Source organism: Herpailurus yagouaroundi, unplaced genomic scaffold, assembly GCF_014898765.1.
Source record: "Herpailurus yagouaroundi ecotype Mexico unplaced genomic scaffold, PumYag 207, whole genome shotgun sequence".
In the NCBI taxonomy this organism is placed as follows: domain Eukaryota; kingdom Metazoa; phylum Chordata; class Mammalia; order Carnivora; family Felidae; genus Herpailurus; species Herpailurus yagouaroundi.
The window spans coordinates 2,217,567-2,237,727 of record NW_024412438.1 but is presented as its reverse complement, the minus strand read 5'-3'; the positions used below and the strand labels follow the sequence as shown (position 1 = coordinate 2,237,727).

The following is a 20,161-nucleotide window of genomic DNA, read 5'->3' as shown; positions in this document are numbered from 1 at the left end:
AAAAGGATCGGGAGTTTAGTGTTGAATTTTTTCTCTGAGTGTAAATACCCAGTCAATCTGATCAATTCTCGATCCTTGTGAATGTTAATATTGTTATAGATCAATGAGTAGGAAAAGTAAAATTGCATTTAAAAATAATCTTTCGGGGCGCCTGGGTGGCGCAGTCGGTTAAGCGTCCGACTTCAGCCAGGTCACAATCTCGCGGTCCGTGAGTTCGAGCCCCGCGTCGGGCTCTGGGCTGATGGCTCAGAGCCTGGAGCCTGTTTCCCATTCTGTGTCTCCCTCTCTCTCTGCCCCTCCCCCGTTCATGCTCTGTCTCTCTCTGTCCCAAAAATAAATAAACGTTGAAAAACAAAAATAAAAAAATAAAAATAATCTTTCACTGACTTATATGGAACAGAACTCCATGAGGTGGGAGAATCTTGTTGGCGGGGCTCACGCTAACTCACCCTCCTCCGTGTGGATGCCTCTGTGGTGGGGGTTTAACCGCTGTCTCGCCTCCAGCTGTAATTCACTCTCCTCTAATCTTTCTTTCTAATCTGTAAATACTTTAGGTTGACATGCTTAAAGTTATATTTTCTTGAGTTGTGAATTGAATTGTGAATTGAATTGTCATTGGCCTGCTTAGTGCTATTCAGGATCTTAAAAATCAGTCTTGGGGCGCCTGGGTGGCTCAATCAGTTAAGCATTGGACTTTGGCTCAGGTCATGATCTCACAGTTTGTGAGCTCGAGTCCCGCTAGGGTGAGGCCGCTTCTCTCTCCCTCCCTCTCTGCCCCTCGTGGGGTTGTCTCTCTCTCCTCTTCTCTCTGCTCCCTCGCTCACTTGCGCCTTCTCTCTCTCAAAAATTTAAAAAACAGAAAAGTTAAAAAAGAAAATCAGTCTTAATACGCGAGGCCAGCCGAGAGGCCACAAATCCAATCGTATTGCTATCTATTGTTTTACTGCCAAGGTCACAGAAATTCCCTGATCCCTAATTCTGCCTTGGTTTAGCCTTCCCCATGATGTATTCATGGATGACAATCCTGAATAGGAAAAAACACCCCATGAATTTATTATTACTGGCTGAATTTATGCGCTCAGCTCGAATAACAGCTTAATCTGAAGGCCTAAGGAGCTTTGTTTCTCACTAAGGCCAACCCCAGATCTGAAGATCTAACCACTTTCCTGCAAGTTACACAGGACTACAGAGAGGAGCTGCAATTAACCAGGAGCGTCTGTGTGTGTGTGCGCGTATACATCCGTGCGTGCATATGTGCATGTGTATGAGTGTGTGCACGTGTGTGCATGCATCTATCTGTGTGTGCATGGGTGTGTGAGAGTGGACACACGTGCGCATGTGTTTATACACCACGTGTGCACGTGTATATATGTATGCACGTGAGTGTGCACACAGGCATCTGTGTGTGTGTGTGCACATGTGTGTGTGTGTGTGAGTGCACATGTGAGTATATGTGTGAAAGAGGAGGAAGGAGAGCAGGATGTTCTCATGAGGTCAGGCCCAAGGTCAAATGAATTCTCTGGTCACATAAAAAAAAAAGTAAGGACGAAAAATTATATAGGATTATATAGGGATAATGTGCTAGCAAATTATCCCAGGAAAAGAGTCATTCTAACACACGTGACCTTTCTACCCACTTATCAGGGTTCTGCTATCTGACTCCAAGTTTCAGTGTCCACGAGTCTTGGACAAGACCAGAGGAAAGCGGGGGAGGTTTTCTTATGCCACGCCCCCACCCCCCACCTATACTCAAATCCCCTTCCGTTTTAGGAAGGGGATTCGCCACACAGTGTGGTGTGCAGGCCATTTATCCCATCGGTGAGAGTTCGTCTTACGCCACATGGTGTCGTCTGCTGTTGCCGAAGACGAATACTTAACGCATTTTACCGTCTACTAATTAATTAAAAAGGTCCTTCTTCGCCAGGGGTCACGTGAGAGCACTGAAGGCGAGCCATTAAAGGAGGCAGATGATGGGGGCTCAGCATTGGCCCTACTCACCAGGGGGCAAGACGTTTTAATTCTCCGACAGCTGGTTTCTTACCTACAGTGTATAGATCCTACCGCGTGACCTCTGGGCTGCCCCAAGTGCACACCGAGTAACAACCTTGAAACAGCAGCGCACCCTGCAGGTTTGAATAATTAATGCACGAGGCTGACTCCTGGGGGTTACCAGTTTATTTCCTTTTCGCGAGTCACTTGATAGGCTGGGCCTTGGCTGCACAACAGACCCAAGGGAGAGAGAACCTGATGGCCAAAGAAATGAACTTCGCTTTAGTCTCTGTGCTTTTCAGGCCCCACCCTCAAGAAATGGAAGAAGTGAAGTTGACCTAACACCCTTGCAGGCAAGCTCACCACCCCGCAACAAACCGGGAACTGCAAATGAGACATACGGGTCCCCTCCCTCCTGCTTCAAGCCCAGGCAGGGATATGTCACGCATGAGCATCTGGTGGAAGGAAAAGGAAAAATGTGGAAACAGATAACTCAGTTAGAAGACCTTAATTGACAGGTGCATCTCAACACCTAAAGCCAGAAGGCAGCTTTCTGCCCAGAGCCGAGAGCCCTGTTTGCTCTCACTCCTGCAGGAAGGAGAGAAAACCAAAATGTCCCAGGCAAGTTCTGGTCTCCAGTGCACGTGCAGACTCCTGAGCTGCAGGGAGAACAGGAACCGTTTGCTCGTTACACAGGGATTTCTATTTGCCGAAGAGTTAGTGAAAAAGGTCGAAGCTTAGCCTCCTTTGGTTGGCCACGCTGTGACATTTTAGGTGTCCTCTTTAACCCACGCTTCCGACGGTATCTTCAAGAGATACTAACCAAGTTTACGCTTGTGTCAGTGCATAGAAAATTAGAAAAAAGTCAGCTCCCATAATACATCAGAAACACAGAAACAGATCACTTCTTGCAGAATTTTCTTGCTTGAACTTTAGTTGGATGCATCTTAGGCGCTGAACATGGTCCCGCCCATTGTGCAAACATTACCTCATTGAAACATTGTGGTCTGCCGATATTGAAAAACCGAAATTCAGGAAATACCCAGAAAGGGAGAAATATGGAAACAGGAACTTCCGCGTCCCTGAAACAGAGAACCAGGGCGACGCAGTATTTTTCAGGTCGGCTTCTCATCTGGCTGAGACTGAATGACAGTATTTGCCATAGCCTAGAGTTCTGGACACACCCAAGTTTTCCTATAATTGCCATCTATTATTTGCCCCTCAGCTGAAAAAACTTCAGTGAGCAATATTTAATGTGATCACAGCAAGAAGACGTGTTTTTCTGAATTTTATACTTGGAAACGAAGGAATGATCTCTGCTCTTGAAAACTGTGCTCACTTGCTCAATCATTTCTGCTCTGGGAATTTTTCCTGGTATGCCTTGTGCTTTAATGGCTTGGAAAGAGCAGGAGCTCGGTTAACATCGTGGCAGGGAAACGGTTTTTCCCGCAGCTCTACGAAGAGCTGACTTGAACTCCTTATTTCTCAAGCTGTAAATCAGCGGATTGAACAAGGGAGTCAGGATGGTGTAGGAGACTGATATGAGAGCATCTCGGCTTGAGGAGTAGTTGGACTTGAGCCGTAAGTAGATAAAGGAGGCACAGCCATAATGGATGGTGACAACAATGAGGTGGGACGCACAGGTGGAGAAGGCTTTGTACCTGCCCAATGTGGAAGGAAACTGGAGTATGGCAGAGATGATGTGAATATAGGACACCAAAATCAGTGACAGGGGGATAACCAGGACCAGTGCACAGAGCATGACGATGACCATCTGACTCAGGTAGGTATGATGAGATGCCACCGTGAGGACAGGGGCGATGTCACAGAAGAAATGATGGAGCTGGTTGGAGGCACGGAAGGGCAGGTGGAATACCACGGAGGTGATAATCTGTGCAATAGTAAAGCCACAGGCACAGGCAGCAGCCACGAGTCCCACACACACCCCATGTCCCATGAGAACCGTGTAGCGCAGAGGGTTACAGATGGCCACGTAGCGGTCATACCCCATGGCCGCCAGCAGGAAGGAGTGAGAGCAGCCGAGGAAGAGGAAGGCGAACATCTGGATGGCACAGCCCAGGAAGGAGATGGTCTTCTTCTGGGCCAGGAGGTCAACCAGCATCTTGGGTATAATGACGAAGGTGTAGCAGGTCTCAGAGCAGGAGAGGACAGCGAGGAAGAAGTACATGGGGGTGTGAAGGGCTCTGTCTAGCACGATGGTGGAAACGATGATGGCATTGGTGCCCAGAGTGAACAGGTAGAGGGGCAGGAAGGCAACAAAGAGCAGCCGCTGCAGCCCGGCCAGAGAGGAGAAGCCGAGGAAGACGAACTCTGTCACCAGGGTCCCGTTGCCCCACTCCATGGAAGGCACATCATTCAGAGACAATCCAAGAGAGGTGGAGATAGTGTCAAGAGAGACCTCTGAAAACAAGTAGAATCACAAGAAATTGGCCATGATAGAGCAGGTGTTAAGATCCGTGCTCTAAATTCATGATTCCCCCCCCTCCATGCGGTTTAATTTTAAGACAAAAAGGTGCCTAAAATCAGCCATGTGGACAACCAGGTGAGTGTCCAGAGTCATCCTAACAGCATAGGCAAACCATTCTTGACATTTCTCAGACCCAGCTCTCCCTCCGTCTTCTCTTGCAGGTTGTGGCTGTTATGCACATTCGTAACTCCGCGCTCTGTTTATCCCACAGACCTTGCCATCGGCTTCTTGTCCCCACCCTGTCCCATACCATCAGTTGCAGCGTGAATCATCTGAACACACTACACGGAGAGGCGAATTTGTCTATGACTCTCAGCACCTTCCCCTCAGCCTTCTCTTTACACTCCGACATTTAGCTCCCACCTCCCCACGACCTGCACCTGCATTCTCCCCGCCCCCGTTGGCCACACTCTCTGGTGTGGTCATTGCCTCCACCTTCTTGTACTCTGATTACTCGGACTCTTGCTTCCAAGCCTTCATTCTGTTCTCCAATCTGGAACAAGTTTTCCAGGATGGAATATACCTCTGCATCCTCCAATGCCCACCTCAGAGTCCTTCCTCCTGCAGAAAGAATTGCCATTTTCCTCGGGACTCTTGTCCATTTCCATCACTTCTCTTAATGCCTACAGATACCCCATTGAACCCATCCTTCCCATCCCACCCCACATCTCTCCAGTCCGTCTTGCCCCTGATACCCAGTACAACTTCTGAAATATAAATGGTATCATGTTGCTCCCCTCCTCAAAATTTTACTCATGGCTTTATACTCCAACCCCTTGTTTTGGAAACCAAAATATTTTTGTGATCATCTATGGTTCTGTATGTGATGCCTCACTATCGTACAGACGTGTTGCATCTTCTCTGCCTCTATTCCTTGCTGATATTAACTTATTATCCATTTTTTTAAATTTAGAAATGCTTTACCATTACTCTGAAGCCCCAGCCAAATCACGAACTTTCTTGATCTCTCCCCACAAAGGAGATGTTTCTGTCTCAGAATTCATATAAGACATTAATTGCCAATCTGATTTGTTGTTTACTTACTTTTGAAATATTGTATTGCATTTTTCTCATCTCTCTTTTCCATTGGATTTTGTACCCTTGAGGGGATGATGTAAATTGTATGTATTTTCACCTGAATTCTCCTCAGTATCTAGAACTGTATTAGGTACCTAATGGCTTCTCAATAATTCCTAGTCCTACAAATTAAAAACTTCACTTGACATGTTGTTTCTTACCTCATGATGTCAGAAAGCCTTCCTTCCTAGAACTTGCAGAGTAAGAATCCTCACCATTCGTTCACCCTGGGCATGAGGATTGTACAAGACCAATAATGCCTAAGGATTTCTGTGCCACAGGAGCTAAATTTTATCTTTCTAGCCAAAAAGAGAAATCTCAGTTTACAATAGGAATATACTACTGAAGAGAGCATCATTAGAATTCTATGTATTCCCAATCCCTTGGACATTTGTTACTCTCTAGAGCATACTGGAATGTAAATAAATGGGAGGGGAATTATAAGGTAGACGTGTGTTTATCCCACTTAAAGAAGCATATCATTCAAAATTATTATCTTAGCTAATACTAATGATAAAGATTAATGGCAGTGTACCCTACCTTACCCAAGAACTCCCAAATCAAGAATTTCAGGTGCTATACAACAAGTGTTAAGCAATGTGATTAGGACCAGATGCTGTGTGTTAGGGACACACATATGAATGAGATCCAGTCCAAGACCTCATGGTTCAGGGTGAGACGTTTGCAGAAGAGATTATTATAAAATGATGTAGTGATTGAAATGACAGATATGACCCTGTGACTGAAAGCACCGAGGGGACAAATCTTTTGTACATCCTTGGAAAAGAATATTTTTTTGTGCTTATTTCTGGGTTTCTTTATATCTGTAACAGAAATGTTGAACTACAGCATTCTTGGAGAAGTATCATGAGTTTCTATCATTTTCGTCCAGATGTACAAATAGTTCGAGGAAGCACAGTTTTCCGACCTGCCCCTGAAGTTTCCTGTTTCCATAGTAACCCTTCCCCCCCTCCCCCACATCAGACCTTCTCTTCCTCTACGGTATTCCCCTGGCTCTTTGTTCGATGCCTGACACAAGGGTTCTTATTGATTAGAAGGTTTATTTATTACTAATATACTCTTATCTAACTGCAGGATCCCCGATTCTCAGGGCTACTAATGAATTTCCATGGGTATGATCTCTTATAAGCACATGTAAAGTTGAGTAATGTCGGAATAAAGTGTGTTTGGAACTTAAACAGCTGTGGACTTTAATCCTGACTCTGGCATATTCTAGTGGCAAGATCGTAAATTCTCTGAGTCTCATTTTCTCACATGTATGGTGAGAAAAGCAGTTCCTGCCTCCCAGGCTGCAGTGAACATTCATTGAAATTATGTGTATGAAAGGGTCTAATTTAGTAGATAGGAATGCTCAACAAATACTTCCCTTTCATTACTTTATGGTTGTTTGATGGGGGTTGGGACCAGAAATATTTTCATCAGTGAGACCATGAGCATTTAACTCATGGCAAGTTGGCGATATTGCCTTTTCTATACTTTCCAAGGGAGGGACGATTAAAGAGGGATTATCATTCCCCTGAGGTTCCCCAAGCCTGACTGAAGGTAATCTGGTTTTCTACGCAGTCCTGCCCTGTGCTGGAGGAAGCCAGGGCTAGACCTTGAAGGACGATGCCGGCCCTTCGGTGTCTGGGTGCTCTGTAGCCAGAGTCATTCATGCGGGTTATTTACGCCTAGTAGAAAGCAAAGGAGGTTTCCTAAATTTTCTATTTTGTTGGGGGGCAGTATGAGACCAGATTAGAAGATAAATTGTAGTTAATCTTTGTCACATATGAATATAAACTCAGGAATTTCTCCTTATGGATGTTTTATAATTATCAATAATGCACATCTTATACGCATTTTTAAATAACTGTGTATCTAGGTATTAAACTCAACTATTTATTGAGCTCCTAAAGACTGGAATACATTGTTCCATAATTCTCATGTTTTATGATGTCATGATTTCTATTATGTCCTAAGCACTGCAGATGTAAACATGAATGTGGGGCACACCTGGGTGGCTCAGTCAGTTAAGCGTCCGACTTCGGCTCAGGTCATGATCTCACGGTTCGCGAGTTTGAGCCCAGTGCCGGGCTCTGTGCTGACAGCTCAGAGCCTGGAGCCTGTTTCTGACTCTGTATCACCATCTCTCTCTGCCCCTCTCCTGCTCACTCTCTCTCAAAAATAAATAAACATTAAAAAAATTTTTTTTAACGTAAACATGAATGAAGTCATTGTTCCTTTCTCTGGGAAGAGAGAATCACACAGCAGGCATATTACAAGACAGATTATCATAAACATTATGAAAGACGTACAAGCAAAATGTCCTGAAAATAATGAGGAAAAAACAAACAATTTCTGGAAGGCTTTGAAGAACACACTGTATTTGAATATCACCTGTAAGCATCTTGATAAAAATATGGGCATTACTGGAATTACTCATGTAAACACTGTGATTGAGCTGAATGTTTCCCTTAATGTTGACTGGCCCTTTAGAATTTTTGAACAAACGTGTGCCGTTCTGTTGTATAAACAGACGCAGACTTCCTGTTTCCAAAGGAAATGCATATGTGTGTACAGGTCTGTGAAGCGAGAGACACTGCCTTTCTTCTGTTTCTGTACCATAAATTTCACCATGGGGTCACAAATGAACCCCACCCAAAATCTACTTCAGTTAGTTCCTTGGCGGACCTTCATCCCAATCATTAGTCAACAGTTTTCCTTCTCACATTTCCAGGCAGAAAAAAATAGAACATAATTTGGGTAATAGTTTATCAACTAAAATTCAGAGCCATCTTTTAGCGATATAATACGAACTAACATTTACATGTTCTCCATCTTCTAGAGTGCAAATATTGTTTTATATATAATATAAATATACGCAGTCTTATTTGGTATTCATAAGGAACCCATGAGTAGATATTATTTTTAACATCTCCATTATAAATGATAAGCAAAGAGTTTGAGGAAACCTCTCAAGTTCACACAGCCAGTAGAACTAACACTGGGCTATAGATCTGCTGATTGGCGTAGGGGTATTGCACATGTGTGCGTGTGTGTGTGTGTGTGTGTGTGTGTGCACCCGCACATGGGCTGGTGAGAACAGCAGAGCAGTATTCTGTCACCCTCCTTCCATATGAAGGTACTTAAAGACAGGATTTCTGTTACCCTTTTGCTGTGGGCTCTAGTCCTGACCCCATCACATATTAGCTTTGAGACTTTGACGTGTCTGAATCAATTGACTCATCTTTGTATGGGGTTCACTCTGACAATCAGCCAACTTACCTTTCAAGGTTTCTCCAAACTGAGCGAGAAAATACTGTTGCAGTGGCTAAGTATTATGCAGATATTTATTCTGTAATTATCATTTAGAATCAAAATGGGGCAGATGGTTTTGAGACCATGACTTTGATAACTGCCTGGCCCACTCCGCCGGCATCACAAAAGATTTAATAGGGTAAAGATGGTTTCCCTTCACGGGAGAGGGAAAGATATGCTGCATTAACCCTGTCTCTTACCCAGGAGCATCTGCAGAAAGTCAGAGTCATAAATGTCATAGTCCCTGGGGATCTTGCAGCTCCCTACCAGCCATCTCATCTGAGAGATGAAGGAATCGAGCTTCAGAGAATGCTGCGAAGTCCCCAAGACCAGAAGGCACCTGAGTGGCTGTGTTAGCAGCAGAAGAGAGGTCTTTCGCCTTTCAGAATGTGATTCTCACAGTGTTACGAAGCCTCCTCAACATGCTTATTATGTAGGTACTAACTTGCTCTTTGTGTATCTGTGTGTATAGGAGTTAGTTCCGTGTTCTGTTCCTGACCCACCTGGTCTCCAGGAGCTTGTGCTGTAGTCCGTGTTTCTGACTGGCTCTGACTTTGTATTCCTGGGGGTTTCTGTGTCTTCATCTCTGTCAACTATCATTGTTTGCAGGGCACTTACTAAGTTCTAGAACCTGTACCTAGACCCCACTTTATACAACCATTTCTGAAAAAGGTTGTTACTGGAGATTTTGTATACATAAACACACACACACACACACACACACACACACACACATGCGCGCGCACATGTGTGCGTGCACCATGGGTTGTTATTCAGCTTAAAAAATGGAAATCCTGCCATTTGCAACAACATGGGCTTGGAGGACATTATGCGACATGCAGTAAGCCAGTCACAACAGAGAAAAGCCTACTTTCAGGAGGGAGCCGAAGACTCAAACTCCTAGAAACAGAGCAGAATGGAGATTCCCAGGGCCTGGGGGAGGAGAAGTGGGGAGTGGTTGTTCAATAGGTATGGATTTCAGCCATACAAGAGGCGTATGTTCTAGAGATCTCCTGTACAGCGTCGTGCGTGTACTTAACACTACGGTATTCCGTGCTTAACATTTATGAAGAGGGTAGATCTCCTGTTAAGTGTTCCTGCTGTAAAGAACAGAGATTGTGTGATTAAAATATTGTTGAGTGCCCTACTGAATTAAATCAGCACCGAGGCAGGGTCTGTGTAAATCTAAGAAACACCAGTGAGTCAGTCGATTTAGAATATCTATAAAATGTACATGCATAGCTTTACAGAAATTCATTTTAAGGCCTGAATCATCCTGGTTAACATTATTTGGAGTTCACATCCTTCCTTGCGACAGTGTCTGTTTCCATTGGCACTGCACCAGCGTGGGCCCATCGCCCTTCTCTGTGTCTTACCTGAGATGTAAAACCGTGGGTCCCACTTACTCTCACTTCCTGTCCATTGTCCGTGATGGGTGTTCTGTGATGGGTGTTCTGTCCAAGAGGATGTCTGTTATTCGTTGATGGGCTCCCGTCTGCCTTCCCTCTTCCTCAGAGGAAGAGAGGCACAGAGCCTGCCAGCGACAGAACCCAAGCAAAGTGGAGAAAGAGGAAAGGTCAAAATGGGGCCGAGGCTACTGATCTCTACTCAGGGGCAGGGATGGGAAGATGGTCTGGGGACTTAGACCCCGACCAAATGTAACCAGTTTCCTCCCACCATTTGTGCCACTTGACCAAAGTCCACAGCCCACATCGAACGGTGGCCACTGAAGAGTTGGCGCTTTCATTGTATTTATTGGCAGTGGGTTGCTCTTCACTGGGTCTCCTGATGCCAGAGTCGTTGTCATGGCGACGTCGCACTGGGTTCAATTAACGGATGAGTTGATTGTGGAAAATAGAGGCAAGTCACTAAATGCCAAATTGCTCAAAATTGGGGCCAGGCATTAGGGCTTGGGGAACAGGAGGCTCCCGGTCACTCACAGATGCAGCACGCAGCAATTTTAGAAAATTTGGCTAATTTTAAGTTGGTTTCTCCATTTTACACATTACTGAAAGGGCAAAGGGGAAATTTATGCAGAGAATCCATGATGATAGGTAAATTATAAAACATGTTTGTTTTGCCTAAAATGTGCTTTTGTACTTAAAATTAGGGAAGTCTTTTCCTGTCAGGCTGAGAGGGTGGATTGAGCAATGTTGCTTTTTATAGAGAAGGCCCTGGTGGGAGTGAGCTGAGAGCTGATGCGTTTCAGCCCTCCAACCACGTTCCTATTTCCTGCCTCTCTCCTCCATAACCCAGAAACTGATATAGCGCACTGTTGTATGTAGGGGATATTGAAGCAATATGTGCTGAGTGTTGGGTGAATCGATGGTCACAGAAAGTGCCACCCCAATGACACAACGACTTCTCCGTTTACACAAAAATACCTAGAAGTATTTTCTGATCTCCCAAATCTCTGGTTTCCCCCAGACTTGCGGCCATGCTGGGAATGAGGGTGAGTTCAGCCTCACTTTCCAACCACATGTGGATGGATGTTGGAAGCCCCAAACAATGACATGGCACAGAGCAGGACCCATCGAGTATCTGGTAGATGAGGAAATAAGGATACAGAGGACAACAGGGCGGGCAAGAAATAGCTGGGAACAAGAAATAATGCCCAGGAAGAAGTAGGAAGTAAGAAAAGTGGAATTCAGTATCTCTGAATTTGAATGCCGAACTTTTTTGGTTATCGATGCCTACTGTTCACGTCCATGACTTTGAAGAAACTACTTTATCAACGTATTATTGACATGTGAAAAGCTGTATATATTTAATGTGGACACCTCAATGAGTTTGGGGGTAAGTACCCATCCGTGAAACCATCACCACCACCAAGGCGGTAGACCTTCAGCTCCCGAATTTCCTCTCGTCACTATTATTATCATCGTCGTCGTCGTCGTCATCATCATTTTGTGGTAAAAACAGCTAACATAAGGTCTAGCCTCTTAGCCAGCTTTAAGTATCAATATAGTATTGTGAGTTGCAGCACTGTGTGGCATGGTAGGCGTCCAGAACTCATCTTGCATAACTGAACTTTTGTACCCTTTGGGCAACATCTCCACTTTTCCGCCTCCCCCTAGCCCCTGGCTACCATCCGTTTGCTCTCTACTCTCTTCTATGAGTTTGACTACTTTAGACTCCCTTATAAGGAAATTACGGTATTTGTCCTTCCGTGACTGGTTGATTTCACTTACCGTAATGTCCTTTAGGCCCATCTGGGTTGTTGCAAATGACAGGATTTCCTTCCTTTTTAAGGCTGAATAATATTCCATTGTACATATATGCGATATTTGCTTTATCCATTCATCCTTCCATGTGGACCTTTAGTTTTCATATCTTGATTCTTATGAATAGTGCTGCAATGAATATGGGAGTGCAGTATCTCTTTGATATCCCGAGTTTGATTCCTCTGGATAAATACTCAGCAGCGGGATTGCTGGACCATATGGTTGCTCTGTTTTTAATTTTTTGAGGAACCTCTATTCTGCTTTTTGCAATGGCTATACCAAGTACCATCCTGCCAACAGTGTTCCAGAGTTCCTTTTTCTCCACATCCTTGCCAGTACTTATCTTTTGTCTTTTTGGTAAAATTCATTCTTTTAGACATTTAGTTTAGGTGTGAGGTGATATCTCATCATGCTTTTAATTTGCTTTCCCTGATGATTAGTAATGTTGAGCAATTTTTCATACACCTATTGACTTTTTTGTGTATCTTCACAATGGGAAAAGGATAGTCTCTTCAAAAAATGGTGTTAAGAGGGGCCCCTGGGTGGCTCCGTCAGTTAAGCATCTAACTCTTGACTTTGGCTCAGGTCATGATTTCACGGTTCATGGGTTTGAGCCCCATGTTGGGCTCCACACTGATGGCGCTGAGCCTGCTTGGGATTCTTTCTCTCCTTTCTCTGCCCCCCTCCTTCAAATAAATAAATAAACTTAAAAAAATGGTGTTGAGGGGCGCCTGGGTGGCTCAGTCGGTTGAGCGTCCGACTTCAGCCAGGTCACGATCTCGCGGTCCAGGAGTTCGAGCCCCGCGTCGGGCTCTGGGCTGATGGCTCAGAGCCTGGAGCCTGCTTCCCATTCTGTGTCTCCCTCTCTCTCTTCCCCTCCCCTGTTCATGCTCTGTCCCTCTCTGTCTCAAAAATAAATAAACGTTAAAAAAAAATGGTGTTGAGAAAAACTGGCTATCTATATATGAAAGAATGAAATTGAACCCATATATAACACCACACACATTGACCAACTCAAAATGGATTCAAAACGTAAACATAAAACCTGAAACTCTAAACTTCTCAAAGAAAACAGGGAGAATATTATCTTGGTATTGATCTTGGCAATAATTTTTTGGGTATGACACCAAAAGCACAAGCAGCAAAAACAAAAATCAGATATATCAAACTAAAAAGCTTCTGCACAGCAAAGAAACAATCCACAGCACCAAAGGGCGATTTACAGACTAGGAGAAAATTTTTGCAATGTATCTGATAAGCGATTAATCAAAATGCATAAAGAACTCATACAACTCAAAAGCAAAACACCAAAAGCCAAATAACTTCATTAAAAAATGGGTCAAGGACCTGAATAGACATTTCTCCAGACAAGATATTTTAATGGCCACTGTTACTGCCTTTAGTTTTTCAAATTTTGGCCTCACTTTCACTCATTTGCTTCATTTTAAAGTTCCTGTGGGGAACTATGAGCTGGAGGTGTCGGGAGACTTGAGTTTAGGCTAAAAATGAAGCCACATCTTGACAGTTTGATGACGACCTTCTGGAACTCGGAGCCAGCCTGTGCCCGAAAGCATTGCGACAGTGGACTTTTCAACTTACCTGAGCCAATAGGTTTATTTTTCATTAATATTAGTTTGGGTTGGATTACTTTTTATTTATAACCCAAAGATCTTAAATTATAAGACCTTGTCACATTCCCGGATGGAGTTGAGATGACTTAAGTATGTGCTATTCAGGCAGGCATGGCTATATTAACATATAAGAAATTAGGGAAAAAATAAAATAGTAACACATTAATAAAGTGAATTGGCGAGAGGGAGTCATTAAGGACTCATTTGAAAGGAGGGCACAGAAATGTATACACTGAGGCCACATATATGTATTAAGTTTGGTTTCAGAATTAAGCACCAAAGTTCACACTGGGTCATTCAAGAGATGATGAAAATAATTAAGCATCATGTTATTCACAGACATGAAACACATGAGCCCTGTGGTTTCCAACATGGAGGTACTGATCACATTAACAAAGCCATAATTAATTACTGGACATCTAAGCAGAATGGAAGAAGGTCTTTAAAACAATGCGACCATATCGCACCTAAAACCTCAGAGTTGGAGCCTAAATGAAAAGCGGAACTGTATTTTGTTCGTCTCAGCCCACCTGGGTCATGAGTCTGGACTAAGACTGTCCAGACCCTCGCCCTGTGCAGTTCACACTCAACTACCTATTCAGGGCCTGGGAGTGAGGGACGACAAAAGGAAACATCCCTGCCCACTTCCTGTCTCTCTTGACCCTGCCATACCTCTCACCCCGCTTCACCCCTTTCGCTCATCCCGTTCACCCTCTCCCACCCACAAGATCATAAATATATTTTTAAATATAAATATATTTTAAATATAAATATTTTTTAAATATTCTAGAAAATGTACCGCTTAACCTTAAACACTTACTTCTAATATGCATGTGGAATTGACTTTGTGTACGATACGCGACACAGTTAGATTCTCTTTTTCTGTGGCTATCCACCGATCCTGCACTATTTTTGCAAAGATCATCTTTCATTCCAGATATGAGAGGATGCACTTGAACTTTTGCCATATCACCTTTGCCATCATAGGATGAATATATAGATATTGGCTTATTTCTGAGCGATCTTTTCTCTTCCATTGTTCAAGGCATGTGTTTTTGCGCCAGCGTTAGACTATCTTTATCACTGCAACATTATTATATAGGTTTGTTCGTTGGAAATGTAAGTCTTCTAGACCAGTGCTTTTTAACGATTGCTTCAACTTTTTGTTCTTTTGCATTTCTGTATTTCATATTCCTAGATATAGGGATTTTCTTTTCCGCTGATTCAGAGAAATACAATTAATATTTTTTTGTATGATTGACTTTGTAGCAGGTAACCTTGTAAATAGGTTCATTTATTAATTCTCATTTTCATCTGTATATTCTTATGTAATTTCTATGTTCCTAAGAATATTTTCGATGTACACTTTAATTTCTTCCTTTCAAACTACTATTATTTTATTTGTTTCCCTTACACTAGGAAAGACCTCTAGTACAGTATTGACTAGAAGTAGAGAGAATGGGCATTGTTGTTTTATTTGTGAAATCAAAGGCACATTTCCTCCTCTTTCATCATTAAAAATGAAATTTGCTATCAATTTTTTTTTTAATTTTTTTTCAACGTTTATTTATTTTTGGGACAGAGAGAGACAGAGCATGAACGGGGGAGGGGCAGAGAGAGAGGGAGACACAGAATCGGAAACAGGCTCCAGGCTCCGAGCCGTCAGCCCAGAGCCCGATGCGGGGCTCGAACTCACGGACCACGAGATCGTGACCTGGCTGAAGTCGGACGCTTAACCGACTGCGCCACCCAGGCGCCCCTGAAATTTGCTATCAATTTTTAAACATACTCTATCAGATCAAGAAAGTCTGTTTTTAGTTTTATATATTTTTATTTATAATTGCGTGTTAAATGTTATTGAATTTTTCTGCATCTATCCAATTATATCATAAATATGCAAATCATATTTTAAAATAAATTATATATAGAATTGCCTGGACAAACACAAAAAATTACATATATACAATTTATATCCTATATCTACTCCTATCTGTTCTATATACCTATCTAATTTAATCAATAAATCTACCATTCTGTTGGTCCTTTTTTGGTATGAATGTAGTCATTTTGAAATGTAAAGTATGTTAAGTCAAGCAACCTTTGGATAAACCCCATTTGTTCATATAATTGGGTTCAATATGGCTGCCTTAATTTAATCTGCAAAGTCTTTCCTAATAGGATTCCATTTCTGCCTGATTTTTTTACCTCGGTCTGTCACCTTGGAGGTCTATTTCTGGCCCACGGAACACATACCTGTACTCATCTAAGCTATACAATCCTTCTCTGAGTCTGTGCACCGGCCCAAAACACTCGCTGCCACTCTTCACTTCCTTAGTTTCTACTTATTTTTCAGGCCTCAATTTCAATAGTACTTACTCCAAGATTGAGTTAGATCTTATTATTATTTGTATTTTTATTTCTCCAAGATTGAGTTAGATCTTCACACATATGCAGCCACTGCGTCCCACCCAAGTAATTATCGCACCGTGCTGTAATTCTCTTTTTTTTGTCTACAATGTTTCTCACCTCTCTGTCTTGATTACCCTCACTGTGCAATCAAGTGGCAGATGCCAAATAATTCAATGTTTGATAAATGAATGAAAGTAGAAAACACATTCTGAGTCGAGCGTATATAATGAATCTTTATTCAGTATCTCATTAAATCAATAGTAAAGGTACTACTGAAGATCCAGAAAAAAATCCATTCAGTGATGCGATTATTTATATTTACAGGTAAATTAGAAGACCTCAACGACCTGCCTCTTACTATTGTTTATTAATTGAATAAACATTTTTGAAAGCCTACTGTGTGCTCAAGTGAAAGGCTGAGAAATGAAAATTTGTGAAGTTATTAAATAAAATTCACTTGTTTTATTGAAACTCGCCTTCAACCAAAACCACAGTAAATTCAGTGGAATATGTATGAAGTACTGAAACAGGTGACTGAAAGTTGGTCACTTTCTATAATAGGACATGAAGGAAAGAAGGGTGCACCTCACTCTTTGCCCACAACACTTTACTGCTTTGCACACAGTAGCAGGTGCATCAACAGAGCTTTCATTTCATTTACAAAAATTTTTTAAATGTTTCTTCATTTTTGAGAGACAAAGACAGAGAGAGAGCGTGAGTGGGGAAGGGGCAGAGAGAGAGAGAGAGAGGGAGACACAGAACCCAAAGCAGGGTCCAGGCTCCGAGCTGTCAGCACAGAGCCCAACGCGGGGCTCGAACTCACGAGTCGTGAGACCGTGACCTGACCTGAGCCGAAGTGGACACTCAACCGACTGAGCCACCCGGGTGCCCCAACAGAGCTTTTGAGTGTTCAACTTAAATTCCCACTGTATCTGACATTTAGTACAATCATAGTTTATGGAAGTAAGAAAGGAGAAGGAAGCAGAGGTGAAAGGGAAGGAGAAATGTGAATAGCCATGCCTTCTATCAGACAAGCATGGATTGCTTTGCATTTTTAATTTATTGAGTTCTTAAAATGCCCCACTGAAGAGGTGCTAGGAGTCTCATGTTACCTAGGGGATAACTGACCATAAGAGAGGTTAAACCTGCCTCAGGGCATTTAGCTGGAAAATTATCCAACTCAAGATTCAGATCCAGGATTTTGTGAGTCCAAAGGCTGTGTTTTCTACTCTACCATTGGTCTTTTAGAACTTGAATTCCTTTCTCATTTATCTATAAGTGAATTCATTTCTTTTTACCTATAAATTTTTCTTTGTAAACCCCAAAATACATAGAAAAGCATCCAGAAACTTAAAAGACCTTTGCCACTGGTTCCTTCAGTGTGAGGAGAATATCACAAGGCTGGGCATTCTCAGAAGGATAACGTATCATTTGTCATGAAAGCCAAGAAAACTGACATTTCCAGTGCACAAAAATTGCATGACTTGAGTGCTTAAGAGTTTCCATATTCACATAACTTTCTGGAGACCGATTGGCATAACCTCCACAGTGGACAGAGGCTAACCATGAAGAAGGACTTTCCAACAAAGAATCAAGGTACCTCGAAGTCCTCATTTCTTCCTTTTTTTGTTTTTTGGCTTATCTGTTCCTGTTTTGTTTTGTTTGACCAAGGAGAGTGACGGATCTGTTTATGAAGTTAAATTTCTGTCCAGGACACTTTCACGAATATAACTTTCCTGATTTACAAACTCATACAGTTTTGGGAAATGAGTACCTGCTGAGAACTTTACTCAGAGACATCTTTACTTCTTTATTTCTCAGTGCGTACACAAGAGGATTGAGCAGTGGGGTGATCACAGTGTAGGTCACTGCCACGAGCCGGTCCTTATCTGAGGAGTACAGGGACGTGGGCCTCAGGTAGATAAAGGAGGCGCAGCCGTAGTGGACGATGACCACCGTGAGGTGGGAGGCGCAGGTGGCAAAGGTCTTCTTCCGGCCCTCAGCCGAGGCCATCTTGAGGATGGTGGAGACGATCAGGACGTAGGAGATGAAGATCAGCACAGAGGGAACCAGCAATACCAGAATACTGAGGAAGAAGATGACCATCTCCTTTCGGTTGGTGTCCGTGCAGCCTAGTTTTATGACCGGGGAAATGTCACAGAAAAAGTGGTTGATCCGATGGGAGGCACAGAAAGGCACGCTAAACACCAAGGCATTGACCACCGCAGAGATGAGGAAGCCACAGAAGCCGGAGGCGAGGACCAGCTGAATGCAGGTGGCTCGGCCGACAACCAGGGCGTAGTTGAGAGGGTTGCAGATGGCAACGTAGCGATCATAGCCCATGACAGCAATTAGAAAACAGTTGGTACAGGCAAAGCCCACGAAGAAGTAGAGCTGAGCAGCACATCCGGAGAAAGAAATAGTCTGGCTTGCGGAAAGCAGGTTGGTCAGCATTTTTGGTACAATGACCAAGGTGTAGCAGGTTTCAGAGCAGGACAGGACAAAGAGAAAGAAGTACATTGGGGTGTGCAGAGTCCTGTCCAGACGAATGACGATCATGATGGTGGCATTGGCCATCAGAGTGGTCAGGTAAACCAGGAGGAAGATGAAGAAGAGAAGGATCTGCAGATTCCCCTGATTTGAGAAGCCTACGAGGATGAACTCAGTGGTCATGCTCTGGTTCTGTCTCTTCATTGGTCAGTGGGAATCTGATCCAGACGTCCTGAAATTGCGAACAAAGAATTCAACAAAAGAGAAATGCCCCCAAAGAGACGATGCGTTTCTGCACAAAGCTGAAAACACTAGTTTGGAAAAACGAGTAACAAACCCTAATCACACTGATCATGGGGTCGGGGAAAGCAGGAGGTGTGAGGAGAAGTGACCTAAGATGTCCCACTTCAAGGACATCTGACGGTTCACACACAGCGTGTTAAGTCAAGAGGTGATGATTGAGAGCTCATCTCACCTAATCCTGTCATTTTATGGAAGAAGAAATCGCGACTTGAAAAGATTAAGCCATTTACTTAACCCACATGAGAGCAATAGCCTTCGAAAAAATCACTTACCTGAAGAATCATCTTATGAGAATCTGATTCAGAAAAAAACCAAAAACCAATGAAAACAGTTCTGTCCAGTCCCTCAGATGTTTAGCTCAAATACTGTTTGCTTACGTGCGATATTTCTTATTTATTTAGAAGTGTGAAGATTTATTGATGATAAATAATCAACTGCGAAACCTTTGGGATGGGCTTAGAATGATCCCACATACTGGTGTTTTCCTTGTCATGAGTGCATGGGAATTTGGGATTAAGAGCCTGAGTATACAGCTCATACTCTGCACGGAGGGTGATGAAGCCTCCATTCCTCCAGCACTGCCTTGGTCTCTATTGCCTCCAGAATGTTCTAAGAACAACTCTCACCATCATTTGGGGGTAGACCTGTCTTTCGATCTAAGAGCACATAGTACTGAAACGTGAGACAACCAGACAGACAATCTTTATGTCAGAGAAAGCTCAGGGGGCACCTGGCAGGGGGGCTCAGTCAGTTGAGCATCTGCCTCTTGATTTCGGCTCAGATTGTGATCCCAGGGTCGTGGGATCGAGCCCTGAGTTGGGCTCTGTGTTGAGCGTGGAGCCTCCTTAAGATTTTCTCTCTCTCTCCCACTACCCCTCTCCTCCACTTGCACACTCTCTCTCTCTAAAAATATAAAATAAATTAAAAAAAAAAAAAAAAGCTCGGGAACCTCCTTGGTCAATTTGCACGCAATTCTGTGAATGTTTTGTGGAAAGCTGGGAAGTATGTCCTGTCACAACAGTCAAGGTCCAGTTGTAAGAAGCCCACAGCCACAGTGCAGGCTGCTGTCTCGCTAGGCGCCTTAATTGTCGAGAACCTCCGGATTCATAGAGGAACCAGATATTCCTCCTTGACTCAGCCACCTGTGGGTCTGGATGTGTCCTTGCAAGGGGCTTAATCAGTTTTCCTCAAGGCTAGCCCTTTAGTTACTTCAGCAGAGCCATCATAATCCT

The 20,161-nt window shown here is 43.3% G+C and overlaps 2 protein-coding genes across 2 annotated transcripts; both read right to left on the bottom strand.

The window, feature by feature from the left end:
* Positions 1-3,406: 3,406 nt before the first annotated feature.
* On the bottom strand, positions 3,407-4,424 carry LOC121015424 (olfactory receptor 10K2-like). Its single transcript, XM_040452324.1, has one exon. It carries the CDS (start codon positions 4,349-4,351, stop codon positions 3,407-3,409), a length of 945 nt encoding a protein of 314 aa, XP_040308258.1. The 5' UTR covers positions 4,352-4,424.
* Positions 4,425-17,885: 13,461 nt separating this feature from the next.
* On the bottom strand, positions 17,886-18,830 carry LOC121015423 (olfactory receptor 10T2-like). The gene has a single exon (XM_040452323.1). The coding sequence runs from the start codon at positions 18,828-18,830 to the stop codon at positions 17,886-17,888; it is 945 nt and encodes a 314-aa protein (XP_040308257.1).
* Positions 18,831-20,161: the final 1,331 nt, after the last annotated feature.

Coding starts and splice junctions, on each gene's coding strand:
- LOC121015424 (XM_040452324.1), bottom strand. CDS start 4,351: ATGGAGTGGGGCAACGGGACCCTGGTGACAGAGTTCGTCTTCCTCGGC.
- LOC121015423 (XM_040452323.1), bottom strand. CDS start 18,830: ATGAAGAGACAGAACCAGAGCATGACCACTGAGTTCATCCTCGTAGGC.